Here is a 16,039-nt window from a genome sequence, read left to right on the forward strand (position 1 = left end):
GAAAATTGCACGGTTCGCGATCGGAGCCGATCCCGACGACGAAGAATCGACGCCGCGATCCCGGCGCGGTCGATCGAAAGACGCGGCGCAGATAAACGGAACGGCAGGGATAGCAATAAAATAAATTGGCGTTATGCCCGATTCTTATCAATGAAATATGCACTTTCTCCGAACAATGGGCGTATTATGTAATGTGAAATATATTCAGTTTCCTCGTGTTCACTTTCCTCGATGCCACGATAATGGACGATCGTTATTCAAAATTCTATTCCAACGCGTTAAGTGGCGCATGATTTACCGCCTTTCTCGTCCCGCTTTTATTCAACCCGTTGGAACACACCGTAAACACGGTTTTAATGCGACGTCGATAGGATCGAATATTCACGGCAACCCCGAAGAAAAAATTCTTTGGAGAACGGCGACACCTGCTCCCATACTGGCTGAGACACCTGAGACGATCTAGCTTTTCAACCTCTTGCGCGTTAAAAATCGTTATATGGGACCGTGTATGTCGAATATTCGTCGAATAATGGTGTTTGTTGCTCCCTTTCAGCCAGAATCAATTGAACAACGCGCTGACGCTTGTTTAGCTGCGTAATTAAATTATCGCGCGCCGTAACGCTGTAATTACGAGCGATACAAATTTTTTCGACGTTTCTGATTAGCTTTCCAGGCGAGGTCGGGCCGAGATTAATTAGAAAAACGTCGTATACGCGGCTAATTGATGACCGTGCCCGCCTGCAGAAGGCAGGGCGCACGTTCGCTAGAAAATTCGTAGTTGCGGCCACGATGTCGGCCAGAAACGATATACAAGCCGCGATTTTGCACTTCGTCTGTGATTATAGTGGGCGTGTCGAGGATGTCACGGCCGCGGAAAATTATAATTATTACGGAAATAAGCGTCGTTCGCGTTTATTTGTTGGAAAGTGCGCGAGCGCTCGTTTAGTTCCAGGCAAAAGATTAATAAATTGCCAATTTCGTGCCGAGCGATTGCAGTTATTATTCCGACGATCAAGGCGAAAACCGCGGACAGGGCGTAATAAATCGTTCATTTCGAGCATAATGTTCGAAAGCGATAAGAGTTTCCCTTCCCGGGCTCGTATAATTTCTGTCTGGGAAAGCTTGGACCGTCTCAAACGCCTTTTTGTTAGATTAACCCATTTCGAGTAATTTATTAATAACGATCGAAAACGTTTGTTTGCTCTGCGATGCTATTGATCGTATAAAATTGACGAATCGTTGAACCGACGTGGAAAATAAATTATTTCAGATGATCCTATTCGATCTTATTTTTCATGAAATGGTCATAAATTGCTGGTGAAGTAATTTTGCAATAGAATCGAAAATATCTTGATTTTGATACTGTGATCTTGGTAGTATAATATTTTTATGGACTCAAAATTACACTTGATATTACTGAATTAAAATATTTAAAATACAGGTAAAATAAAATTATAATTTTCGAGATACCAAAAAGAATTATTAGAACAGAGTCAATATCAACACACATATAAATCGTACAGTAAAAGTGGAGGAATAATTAAACAGCTGTTATATATTAAAGTCGTGATAATTCCATGCATCTTCAAATTAGAATTTCGTTTAATTAAAAATAGAATTTTATTGTAGATTACTCTTCTTTTCGACCGTAATAAGATTCGCGCCGAATTCTGTCCGTCCACTCGAATTAATGAACGAAGAATGGCGAGCGCTAATTAACAGCGAAAGAACAATAAATACCTGGGTAAACGGGCGAGGTAGAGAAGAAACGATGACACCTCCTTGACGCAGAGGGCGTCCCTTCTGGACGGGTGATCCTCGAACTCGAGAACAGGTCTGCCGTACGAGTCCGTGCACCCTGCAAACAGACGATGGAAAAATTAATTACGCCCAGGAAACGAGTCTTTCCCTCAGTTACCACCTCCCCGTGTCCACGATGGTTTGCTTCCCTTTCATTCTTTTAAATAACACGGTGTTGTTAGGTGCCCCAAAACAGTTCTCGTGGCTTCGTGGCTCAAAATTATATTTCAATCACTTTAATTTAATTTTAATTTGCAAAAAACTACAGAATGCACTTAAGATACGAATTATTATATTTAAGGGTTGAGAAAACTCTCTACAAACAACCCTCCAACCCACCCTTTTCATTAATTCTATTAGATCTGTAGTTTAATCATTACTCGTGGCTTTCGTGGCTCAAAATTATATTTCAATCACTTTAATCGTTTGAGAATCATTGTTACCAATTTTTAATTTAATTTTAATTTGTAAAAGACTACAGAATGCACTTAAGATACGAATTATTATATTTAAGGGTTGAGAAAATTCTCTACAAACAACCCTCCAACCCACCCTTTTCATTAATTCTATTAGATCTGTAGTTTAATCATTATATTCGATAATCTTTCCCCAAAATTGTTCACTCTTTTGAAGAAGCACGGTTAATCTTACACATAAACAGGAGAGACTATTGTACTATCGTGTTAAATATATGCAAAGAAAGGGGTAGTAAATTTTGTTTATTGCACGCTTCAATAAATAAAGTTTAATAAAAATGAATTCCGAGCATCGAAGGGTTAAAATTCTCGATCGCGGTACTCGAGACTTCCCTCGCATAATTATCGAGTATCAGCAGCCGATATTTTGCACACATCGGCCGGGATATGTAATTTACCATCGTGCAAGGGCAGATAAAATCGAAGGCGGACAATTTTGATCCTTGTCGGGGGCATTCCGCTCATTGTTAGCTACCAATGATACATTCTTGCGGAAAGAAGTCCGCTCACGAATGATCGTACCCCCGAGTCCCATAAACGGCGTAATAAAAGTCGGTAACAGCATTTGATTACAGGCCGTGATCCGATTCGGCCGTGTAACCGCGGTTGATCGTAATCTCACGGCGTCGTAACTTATTAAACGATCCCCTTTTAGCAGCGGCGTATTCGCGTCTGAGTAGGTCATCATCGAGCAAAATCTTGGGTTACGAAAGCGGGTGTACCGATGAAAATGTAATAACATTTCGTACATGGCCAGATCCGCGCGGATAACGCGAAATAGAAGACATCGTAAAATCTTATTGTCTTAATCGTGACCAAGGCCCGAACGTCGATGCTCGTATCGCTTGGGATCGGAGATCCTTAGCTCACGAGCGATGTTGGTTTACAAGCTCGTCATTGCTACGCGATTAGACGATACCTCCGCGTATCGTGCTCGTCAACAGCGAACCTTTCAATTATTTAGACTACTCCTTGTAAATTTACGAACGGCGTCTCCCATTTGCTCAAACTGATCGACTGATTCCATCTGGGGAGGTTGGAACTGGTGCTCGAGAAGCTCCGAAACGAACAAGATTCAATTCTTCGCGATGCACACCACGAGATTGATAATTTGTCCCTTGAATTTTTGATAGGATAGACACTGAAGTAACATGGCAAATTAATAATTTTTGAATTTAGTCAAGTTGCTTGATAATCAATATTTGAGTCGTTTATATTCAAATTGAATTTCTTCTTCAATCTTGAACTTTATTGTAAGACCATACCCCGGAATTTCTTTCCCAATTTTAATGCCACCCTTTTTCTTTCGTCATTGTGTAAATGAAACTTAATGAAGATTGAGTTAATTTATCTCAGTTATGACACATAGTACGTGAACTCCAGAAAAACTGGGAGAACAAAATAGCAAACATGTTGAACGTTGGATCGATTAAGCCGCAAAATACGGAACTTGGCGCAAGAAAACTTAAATGAATATCTTAGCAGCTATTCGAGGATAATCATTGGATCTGAAAAAAATTCAAAAGACTGCAACAAACGCTTCCGCCGCCATGCAAAACGCTAGATCGGCCTGGATCAGACGTGGAAAAAGCAGACCTATTTACCCATTGCCTCTATGCATGTAATCAAACCGTTTCCGCCGGTTGCAAACACTGATGAACATGTGGAAGATGATGTCTCAAACGACGAGACTCATTAAAGCCATTTCCTCCAGATCAAATTTGAAATATAAAGCCCTAGGTTATGAATAAATAGTAGGAAAAATATTGAAAAATTTACCACATATAATTATAATTTTTTTGACTGCTATTTACAGTTATGTTGCGTTTATTATATTGTAAACTCATTTACAGTGAGCCACAACATGAGGGTAGAAGAAGTATTTCTCAGCATCAGAAATATATAAATTGACTTTTATTTCCAAAACAATGAAACAACTATCGTCGACTCGAAACTCGTTCCTGCGACGGAATTTCCAAACCAGTTATCTAAATCATTTCCCGGGCAGAAACGGCGCTCGGCGCAGCCAATTAAAATTAATTATTGCCCAAAGCGAACGCGAATTTGGCTTTCTATTTCTAATGCAAATATAATGATACGCTCAAAGACGCCTAGCGTGGCTATTAAACTTTCGCAAAAAGTATCGAGATCGCCAGTCGAAGTCCCAACGCAGCTTCTAATCGCTTCGAACACGAAACTTCGCGAACTTTGATTCGATGATTTTACTTCCTCGATTTCTTCGGTGAAATATCGGTGAGTGGGAAACGAGCGTCACGTTTTCACGGAAACACGCGAACGTTCACCCCTTTCGGGAGGATGTGTACAAAATAGAGAAACAACCGATGGATCGGGGTAACCGTTAATCGACTCGTAAACATCGAACACTCGGCGTGATTTCTCGAAGCAAGGAAATGCAAGAGCACGCCGGACGGTCAACGCGACCTTTTTTAACGATCCAAGCAGCCGCTCGGATTACCATAACCGATCGATTACCGGCCTTCCGCGAGGAGTTTCACTGCGAGATGAAGACGTTAAGCTAGGATCGCCTGCAGCCTCGGGGACTGGCATCGCTGTCACGAGGAGCACGATGTTCGATAGACGTTTTCACACATCCACAGCCATCGTACAGCCGCCAGGTACACACAGGGTTTTTGTCGACGGCGAATATCGATATCGAGACGGGACGCTTCTTCTTGGAAAACGAGAATTCGTGGATCTTAATCGGAAGAAGTTGAGGAACCCTGGGCCTCGTCCTCTAAGAGGCTCAATTCTCTCAAATACTAAATCCACCTTTAAAAAATTGGGTTTCCTGGGGCTTCTTTTCAAAGTTTGGAACCTTGAAAATATATCTACAAAGTCATACGAAAGAATTTGTAAAAATAATAAAGTTACTAAGCCACTTGGAGGGACCAATATTCAGTAAACGTGATTTTCTCGAAACTATATTTCCGAAATTGCTTGACAGGACATGACAAGTTCTAATCAATAGATATGACTTGAAATTCATCATGAATCTTCAGAAGACATATCTTTATATCCAGAACCAAGTATATTAAAATCTGATGTGTTATTCTATTTTCTTTTCAGTCTCAAAGACTAGGACAACCAAGAAAAATTGGTACCTCAACTTTAAGGTGTTACCAATTTTTACAAAATTGGAATATTGAATTTCTTCCAGTTTGGATTATAACTGTATCCATAACAAATAAAAAGAAACCTCCTTTTGTTGATGGAACCGGTCTGCACAGTTCACAAACCTCTTGAAACTCTGCCTCCGGTGCAAACAATCCACCAGTGGATCGAATTATCTTTTGTCGGAGCGTAGACGCGCCCCGATCGGGAAAATAAAGGAACGTTAGAGGGTCGAAGTTCTCGTTGGGGTGAATGGAACCCCTCTGGTCGAGGCCAGAAGTGCATTAGCACCCCGAGAATTTGCGAGCGTGCACGAGCCTCGACGTTTGCCCACTGGCATTGGGCATTATTATCGCGTTACCACGTAATCGCCCATATAACTTACACCGGTATGAATTATCATTAACGCCCTGGGCGTTCACCCTTCGGGAGATATCAAGGTGTTGCGCGCATATTCATCGCTGTCGGAACTGGCGGTGTTCCTAACGGCACGTGTCACGGACCGCGCGATCATGGTTGTCAGTCGCTCGTTCCTGGAAAATAGAGATCGCTGTCGTCGAATTCTCGAAACGAAAGCACACCTGGACGATCTACATGTCTTGTTTCCACTGAAACCGCGGCTGTTGAATTCTTAACGACGAAGGTAAGCAGAGAAACTAATTTTGTATTGTAAGGTTTAATAATGAGCTCCTTCTTTTGGTCGAGAATCCTCAAAATATTAAATTGATGTAGCAATACGTATGCAACGAGTATTTAGCATTCGATATTTTGGCTCATAACGAAAACCTTCTTCAGAAATAATTCAGTCAATAATCGTATTGCTTCAAATTGAAATGAAATATATGGCCTAACGTAGAAAAAGATCACTTACTATGTGTAACTCGTTAAAAATTCAAAAAAATAATGTTTATACGTTTCAATACTCTCATGTTTTGTAGTACATCTTTTACTGTAAATGTTTTAATATATTAATGCAAAGATTGATACGTATAAAACATAAGTCCTCCAGAACGATTCTTTATCGACATACTGTCGGTACGTTTTTTGATAGTACCATCAATTATCTGTCAAAACGTCTTTTAAAATTACATCATCGACGTGATATTACGTCCCCTGACATTGATACCATCGATATGTTGTCGACACAATCTTCGATATTGGCACCATTAACACACTGTACATCTCTCAATATCCACACTATCGACACGTTGTCAGTACGTACTTTTACGTCACGTATGTTCTTCGATCATTATCAGTACCTGATATCTTTGATACCAATCGACATTCTGTCGGTGCATACTTTTCTCTCAATACTACCAAAATCATCCCCGACATTGACACTATTGACCATCCTCGGTACATCTTTAATACCATCAAATAATAAAAAAACAAATCTTTAATATCATCAAATAATAAAAAAAACAAATATCTATACACTAAAGAATTTCTTCTCTTAGAAATAAATTCCTAATCGTTCATGCAGTTTATTCCTAGCCTCGAAAAGTTTATTCCAGTAAGAATAATTCCCATTTCTACAATATGGCGTCGGTGTGTTCTTTAACACCGATACCATCAATCTGTCGTCCATAAATCCATTGATTTTGGTACCATCTTGTCTATGCATCTCTGGATATCGGTGCCATCGTCTGGTCGGTGCATCCTTTGACACCGACACCACTCTTAAAACAACCCCAATGCACCCCTAAAAAATGACTTAATAAACATCGATTCGTATAAAACGCCGCGAGAGATCGGGAACCCAGATTCGCTAAAAGGATTCCTCCGCCCCCCCCGGTCGACTTCCTCTCCCCTGATCCGGCCGTTCCTCGAGCCGACGAAATTCCTCCGCTTTCTACCTGGCGCGCCACGTTCGAAGATCGAGTTACAATAATAACCGTTCCGACGGAGAAGCGCATATATCTGCCCGGCGCGCATTCCGCCTCTACAAATCGTCGGTCGTCCATCATCATCGCATTACCCCCTCGATAAAGATTGAACGCGGGGCTCGACTTAGCTTTTAGCGTAAATCAAGCGTACTTACGACTCACGACGCACACCGTTCGAGGAGGAAAGCTCACGGGCGCGTTCCCGTCGATCCTCCGGTCTCCTTCCTTGCGGGGAGCAACGAGAGACAGAAGAGGAGGATAAATAAGAAAAAAGAAAGAGAAAAAAAATATGACGCGGAGGGGAGGAACGATCGCGAGTAGCCGCGGGGCGGTTCTCCGCGTGCCGCGGAACTCGTGAGAAAGATGAACGATAGTTGGATGGATACGTCAACGTGCGTGCCATTAGCAGTTGCATTTTCGATTTATCGACTACTCGCGAAACCGCGATTTCTAATTCCGCGACCGAGATCATCAACCCCCCTTCGATCCTTCGGTTTCTATCAAAATGAAAGCGTCGAAGAGAAAATATTGCACGATATGGAAATAGAGGGGATCAGAAATAAAATGTATTTGGGATCATAAAATAACGATATATTTGAATGTCTCTTTTAGTTAATATCTCAAAAGTATTTTTTGATAAATTAATAAATAGTTTCACTAGTGAACGTGAATTTTTATTGCTCTTTGTTAGTGAATGTCTATTAGAAGAAGCATGGGGGAGCTTATGTTTTAGTCTAATTCATTAATCAACCCCCCAAATTCAAACAAACTATTCCCACGTAATATTTTCTTTAACAATTTAACATATTTTTATCCACGATGTTTCTAAGCGTAATATTTTGAACGATACTATTTTTTGTGATATTTTTCCCAGAATAATGAACAAGATGCGGAACAAGCGTTTCATATTCTAGGAGCTGATGTCACACGAACTGAATCGCCAACCTCGTGAAGATTTTGCAGCACACTCTGCGTTTAATGCCTCCTTCGTCCGAGCGAGACCCTAATCGCTTAATTAGTCGCGCCTCGGGATCGCTGTGAACGTATAACGGACGAGGGAATCGCGCGATCGAAGCGCGACTCGCTCGTCCATCGTCGACGATGACGCTACCAGGCGACGCGACGCGGGGATTCTTCGTTGCGTTTAACGGTGATTAGAACGAACGAGCCAGGGGAAAATCGATGATTCTCTGATGGAAAAATCCTGTGGGATGTGTGGATAGAATGCACGGGGCTCGATAAATTTTTTTACGAATTTTACGATTTTTCTTGTTCGATTTTAGCGACGCTGAATAATCACTCGTATCAGTGTTGACAGTTTTGTTCGTAAATTATCAACAAATATATTTATGGATGTTTAAAAAATTTACTAGAATTATATTAATATTAAGTACTACTTATGTATTATTAATCAAAATTATCCCAATTATGTAGACAGTATAGAAGTATTTTTTTTCTAGACAATTTTGAAGCTTGTCTGCAAACACTCTGAAAATTGCACGTGGTAGAATTCACGCCAATAATGACCAAAAAAATTCCAATACCCATTCGAGAGATTCCTAGCCTGCATGTTTATTAGAAATCATGTCAAGCAGCCGACAAATCTTTAATTCGCTATAATTTCACCGATCCCTCGGGAACAGGTATCAGCGTCCACTCCGACGCGTTAAAGAAATTGATTTTAATTGGAGGCAGACTAATAGAAAGACGACCGACGATCCGCGAGAGAGGACAATTATTTACATTTACGCCGAGGGAAGGGGATCCCCCGTATAAACACACTGATAAGTAAAATTATCGTCGTGCTCACCTGAGCGTGCCGCAGGTTGACCCTAGCGAGCTCTATCAGGCACGACTTGGCTCTGGATTAACACTCGTTAGCTCGCTCGAGACGCTATAATCGCTTAATTAGTCGTTGCGCCGCATCGCCACGTTCTTCTCGGAATAATCGATTCCCCGTACGTTTCTCATGGCCAGTCGCGATGTAAATTTTCTAACGCTAATGCACGTCCTACGAAAAGATCTGCAATTATAATTTCGACGGAACGAACAGGTAGCTCCTGCTGGATTTTCTTTCGTCGCGACTTCAGAGAAAACGAGAGGCTCTTTAGAAATGATTGATGGGTGACGGATCCTTCCCTTATCCTACACCCAATTCCTCTTTTGGAAGTTGTTCTCCAACAGAAATTTATTCACGATCATCCATCTAGCTAGACTCCATTTAAGTAAAAATGTTCTTTTGCTAAGGTCTTTATCCTTTTGAAGTATCAAGTCACATTGAACGAATACAAATGTTAGATAACGTATCAGTTAGAAAAAAGTGCTTCCTGAGAAATCTATTTGTGTTAAAAGAATCAGTTATTATCGTTGTTTTATTTACCTGGTTATTAAATTGACACACAGTTTTGAGGTGTTCTAAGATGCAAAAAATCAATTGCAAATAAAACTTGATGGAGTAGGGAAAGATTGACGTAACGTTAACCTCTGTTTACCCCCCATCCCACAGGAGTGATTTACGAGAAAATTATGGAACCCAATATGACAAATCTCATGTATGGAGCATCTCTCGCTTCCATCGAGAAGAGTATTACGACGTGAAACACACAGCAACCAAGACAGAATGCTCGGTGGAAATACTCGTTCCACTTTTTACAAGTGAACTCTACCATCGATGGCATAAACTGACGCGAACGATCTAAAACTGAAGGCTTTCTAATGGAGACGGGCCTCGGAGCACTCGTGATCTATTATCGACGACACGTCGAGTTCAGAGACCCACCGCCGAGAAATATCCCAACGCACCTCCGCCATATTTCAGCATCCAGCCTCGGTATTCTACAATTCTATTTATCATTTGTTATCGACAAGTTGTACAGAAGTTGCTCGTTACGATCGACGACTCGAGATATCCTACGGAACACGTTGAACGTTGATTAATACCCACGGAGAACATCTTATTTGCGGAAAGTCCTACCCACAAAGGCCAGCATGTGTTCACTACTTAAGCACGAATGTTCGCGGTAATGCGAAAAAAAGGTTCGACCTCTATTAACCTTCAATCTTTCACCTTTCGACAGACTATCGACTTCTGCGTACCGCTCGTCGATCATGCGCCGCGCATGAAGCACGGGACGGCGCCACGTAACGCGTTTCCGTATTTCATGCACATAAATATATCAAGCCGTACGGGCATTAGCTGCAAATTGCGCAACAAAGTGTTTAACATTCCAACCAACGGTCGCTTCTTCGCTTATCCAAGGTCCCGGGCAAGACGAATGTCCTGCGTTCTTGGAACGAACTGTGACATCCCTTTTCCCGAATAAGAAACTCCAAAACCAGTGTGTTTCATCGGACATCTCACTACTTTACTAATAAATTATTTATTATCAGAGTTTACAGAAAGTGATATTTCCCATTTATGGAAATCCTCCGTTTTAACCTTTCAATTCTATGCTAAGTTTACGTGTGTCTCGTGAATTCCCAACCTCAGAGTCACGATTTTTAAACAATGTAGAAATTAAATTTTCATTATCACTATTTGCATGATAAAATTTAAGACTTGTAAACCTATCACGACTGGTCAAATGGTTGTTCTAAAAATTTCATTTAGAATTTCTAACACACGATATTATTTTAACGCTTATTAAAAATAACAAATTTATTATTTAAAACTAATTTATAATATACGTACAATGAATTTTACAATATTCACTTCTGTTCTTATTGTTTGTTTTCTGGGAAAAATATATAGTTTGTCTTGCCTGCTACGACCGGTTATCTGAGCGGTTGAATGATTTATATTTTTTTGTAAAAAAACTGAACAAAATTTGGTACCAAATTCTGGTTAGTTTTCGATGTAAATAGGAAATATATGTATAGCAAAGACAAAAGGAGAGAATTTTCAGTTTCCACTGTCTTAGAAGTCTAACAACCCGTATTAAAAATAATAAAACTTTAAACATGCATAGTTCCGAAGTCACTCATGTATTTTGCATAATTCAACCACTAATAGAAGCGGTAAACCTTCCTCTCTGAAATGGTTTTTGGTTTTTGTCGATCCGACTTTCCGTTTTCGAGATATCGCAATTTATGTAAAAGTTAATTTTTTAAATTCCGCTCTCAGCCTTAGTAAAGGCTATTAACGCGCATTAAAAATACTAAAATTTTAGACGCGTGTAGTTCCAAAACCACTAGTGTTTTATTAATTATTGCGCTATTGTTAGCGGCGGCAAAGCTTCCTCTTTAAAGTAGTTTTTGGTTTTTGTCGATCCGACTTTCCGTTTTCGAGATATCGTAAGTTATGTAAAAGAGTATTTTTCTTAATTCGATCGTCTCACTGTCCGGCTCGCGTATAATAGCCTATTCACGCGCATTAAAAATATTAAAACTTTAATTACGTGCAGTTTCGAAATTATTAGCATTTTCTCCATTATTGAGCCATTGTTAGCGGCGGTAAACCTTCCTCTTTAAAATGGTTTTTGGTTTTTGTCGATCCGACTTTCCGTTTTCGAGATATCGTAAGTTATGTAAAAGGGTATTTTTCTTAATTTGACTATCTGTGTCTCCGTCTGACGCGTCGCGTCGTACCTCCTTGTCGCGCGTGAGTCGAGACAGTCGCGTGACGCGGAAGCGTAGTATTTCCAAGAATTTACTACGCACTGTTTACTATCTACGCGCGCGGGGGATGAATGAACTCGCGCGAGCGCATCAAAAACGTAAACAAACTTCAGATGCACATATCTTCGAAACTAGCCACCGCATCGATTTGAAACTAAAATCGCTATATCTCCGGAACTAATTGAGCTATCTACTCTCACAAACGCTCATTTTAAAGGGCATTTCATCCCCTATCCAATGAGTCTAACAACTATTACTATTTATGCTGTCTTCTATGTTTATTTTGACATTTACTTTGACGCTACATACCCAAAGAAGTTTCAGCAATTCCTATTGGAATTAAATATTATAAAACTGGATTATAAATTGTTTATTTAATTGACAATGAATTTAAATTTGTATACAGGATGTTTGCATAATTACTGTGCCATTTTTTCGTAAATAATTGCTTTCTCTGGAATTAACTACGGTATCGACTTGAAAAAATTTCGATGTAGTTTGTAAATTTTCTGTACAAAGTTAAAGCACTAAATATGCACGTTTAGAGTAAAGTATTGAATATTTTTATTCAGATTCTTAAAATTCATGCTTTAAGAAAAAATATGCAATATAAAAGAGAAAGATGTTTTACGAATAATCTTAAAAACACAACTTTCTGTATATATAATGCAAAAATTAGAAGTACGTTGTTTCGTAAAAGAGAAAAAGAAAGACTGGCCATTTAACCAGTCATGTTAGGTCAAGGCAAAATAAGGTCAGATTTTAACTTGTTTCAAATAAATGTAACTAACCAATTGTCGGTTGTCGTTCAGTCACCTATAACGATCTACTCAGCCAGTTGCCCAGACTCTAAAATAGATAAACGTGCCACCATTAATCTTATACCTTTTCCTGCAAGCCTGGTTCGATCATGTCGTGGCCATAATTGTGCCCGTCATGTTTGCTCATTCTTTCGAGTACCACTTTCAATATCCAAGAAACTGGCTCCAGGAACTCCCAGGAAGCCTAATTGGCGCAACTCGGGGCCAACAAAGAGTCGAATCAATTTTTCCGGGATCCGTTCCCGCAAAGTAGAAGCCTTTTATCGAAACTTTCCATCGCCACGTCCCAGATGGTGTTTCGCTTCCGAGCGCGTATTTCGATCCCTGACCCGACCCCTGGCCGCGCGCATTGTCGACGCTGAAATGACGTTAACCACGCCCGGGGGCCTTTATCTTTCCATCGTGACCGTTTCATAGAATCTATTGGAGAGATCGAGCGGCCAATTAGTAGGCGGCTGGGATGGATCTCCGTTAGAAACGCGCTACCGAATGGATCATTAAACTCGAAACGAATTCACCGGCCGCGGGACTACGTTCTATGAGGGAACAGGAGCCGCGAACGGGGAAACCGTGGAACGGAGAGCGGGAAAAAGGAGCCTGAAAACCCCACGACGATATCATTAACCTTCGCAGAAACGAGCGCCGCCGCGGCGCGTAAAGGAAAAGCCATTCGTCGACGGTGGGGGAGATTCGTGCGCGGAAACGAGAAAAGGCAGAAGCCAATTTACGAGAACGAGAACCGTGAGCGATGGCAAACTCGATGCTGCAACGTCGTAGAAACCGGAAGGAGCGGAGATGAGAGCGTAGGCGGCCGCCATTTGAATGATTAGAGCTAGGAAGAAGACGATTGTCGATGGCCTGAATAGCTCGATTGGTTAACCCCTTGCGGTACGAGACATTTTTGATGGTTCGTTCCAACTGGCCAATAAGCTATACAACTACCTCCTATTTATTTTCGTGTTACAGTAATGAGAACTTTACGTGATAATTTTTTAGACGATTTATTTATAATCGCTCGATGAGATTAGAATTGGCTGATATATAGTTATTCTTCCTCTGGCATTCGTACACTTTAACAGTGGTTCGCTATAAATGAAAAGATACTCGTTTTATATGAATTCTTTCCATTTATTTCTACCAAATGCTGTCAAATAATTTTTTTGTAATATTCTTTTGTACCAGTTTCAAACACAACAACCCAATTCGTAAGAAACAAGCTTCTTTAATTTATAGCGAATCATTATTAGAGTGTACAAATACGAGTAGAAGTAACTATTAGATCAACCTTTTGTTGAAAAAGAACCGAATACTATCCCCAATTAAGGTACCAATAAAGCAACAAATAAAACAGTCATCGAGATCGATACAAAGCCCACGAGATACTATAAGATACTTAAAAGATGATGCACTATATTTAAATAAGCCACTTATTATGTAGGTATTAATTAAAAATCACAGTCTCATGCTGTAGTTCTCTCAGAATTCTTGCTGTGAGCAGGTTATAACATGGGCTCTATTTGACTTCATCTTATAAATTTCCAATTGTATCCGAGCAAGAGTAACATTGATAAAACTCGCTATTCGACATGGATCATTCAGAAAGTCCACATCTTGTTCTCGGGTACTTATAGCCGGTGAAAACGGTTTGATTACATCCATGCTGGGCGAATAGGTCTGCTTTTTCCACGTCTGATCTAGGCCAACCTACGAGCGTTTTGCGTAGCTACGGAAATGTTGCGGTCTTTTGAATTTCTTTTTTAAACTTTCCTGATGAAATCTACAATCTCGGAAGGCAGACTATTCCTTCAATGTTGCACTTCTGGTTTCTTGTAGTAAGTTTCATGCTTCGCGATTTGATCGGTCGACCTGACGTTTCTGCGCTGGGTTTTGCGTTATAAGATTTACTATTTTGTTCTTTTGCTCACTGTCTGCATAGCTTCCTCTCGTCCATCTTAATTTTCTTGTATTTCTTCATTTATTCCCGGGGGAAAATAATAATAATTATTAGTCCATCGTAAATTACAAAATTACAAAAGGTTGTTTATCTGACCTCGAAATTTCTCAAAAAAGAAGTTTACCGAGGCACCTGACCTGCGAGTTAATCTATCCAGTCATATTAAATATTTATAATAAATTTCATTCGAGCCTGTGTTCCCGGAAAATTTCTAAACTCGCTCGATCCTCTTTCTTCATCACAAAAATTCTTTTCTCTAGGTCTCGTTCTTCGCGTAGCTCGTAATAGAACTTACGGGGGCAGAACTAGATACGTTCGCGGAAATGTGGAACGCGAGATTTCCCATACATCCGTCCATCCGTTTCATCGCGTTCCCGCCTCTCAGCATCAACCGCGAGCACGTTCCCGGTCAACTCGATTAAAATTCGCTCACCAATTAGTAGCCTGGTCCCGTTTCGCGTCGGACAGCCCGGTCCGCCCTCGACCCTCCGTTTCTACTCGTAAATAACGAGACTCGCGCGGGCGTGGGATCCGCCACGGGGTCTTCGCAGGCGGAAATAGGGACGTCGGAGCGCGAAAACCGAGCCTGGAGGAAACGGAGAAAGGCGGACCCTCGATCGTCCAGCATCCTCTCCTTCGAAGATGGAGGCGCTGAAACGTTCGGGACACTCAGTCACCGCCTGATTAAGCCTATCCATTCGACGATGGGAACACAATTTTATATTTGCAACATTTGACTATTTCCAATCTTTGCAGACTGTATTGATGACATCTTTGAAAGTTATTACGTAACTAAGTGATAATCTAAATATGATAGAGTCCTTTCGAATATACATTGGCTAAGGTTCTCAACCCTAGATTTACGAAATTCATCAACTTGGGTTGAATTGGATTTCAGGAAAATTTCAAGGTTCAAGGTTCAAGTTTCAGGGTAGTGGATACCTTGATTTAAATTGAGTTTAAAATAAGAGCTGAAGCTTCTAATTTTACTGGGAAAGAGTTTTGATGTTAGTTAGAGAGGGATGAGTAATAGGGTTGAATTGGATTTGAGGAAAATTTCAAGGTTCAAGGTTCAAGTTTCAGAGTTATGCATGGCTTGATTTAAATTGAGTTTAAAATAAGAGGTAAGGTTTAAATACTTTGAGCAAAGGGGAACCTTAACCCCCTGACGTACGATTTAATTCCAAATAATTTCTCAAACGTACACTATTTAATTTTCTTCTTACAAGGAATGGTCACAAAAAGGAATAAATTTGTTTTACGAATACCTCGTGAACGTAAAAATGGTTTGTTTTTAATACATGACACTTCACGATGAGTAGCCTCAAACTTGACATCAAGAACTTCTAACTC

At 40.4% G+C, this 16,039-nt stretch overlaps 1 protein-coding gene across 5 annotated transcripts in view; it reads right to left on the reverse strand.

The window, feature by feature from the left end:
* Nucleotides 1–16,039, reverse strand: part of LOC143342924 (uncharacterized) — a 432,164-nt gene that overhangs the window by 142,942 nt on the left and 273,183 nt on the right. For all 5 annotated transcript variants that reach the window (XM_076767255.1, XM_076767256.1, XM_076767254.1 and 2 more), the window contains exon 7: nucleotides 1,741–1,858. In XM_076767255.1, the coding sequence (XP_076623370.1) occupies nucleotides 1,741–1,858 (118 nt within the window). The remainder of the gene's footprint in view (nucleotides 1–1,740; nucleotides 1,859–16,039) is intronic.

This window comes from Colletes latitarsis, chromosome 6 (assembly GCF_051014445.1).
Source record: "Colletes latitarsis isolate SP2378_abdomen chromosome 6, iyColLati1, whole genome shotgun sequence".
Taxonomy (NCBI): Eukaryota; Metazoa; Arthropoda; class Insecta; order Hymenoptera; family Colletidae; genus Colletes; species Colletes latitarsis.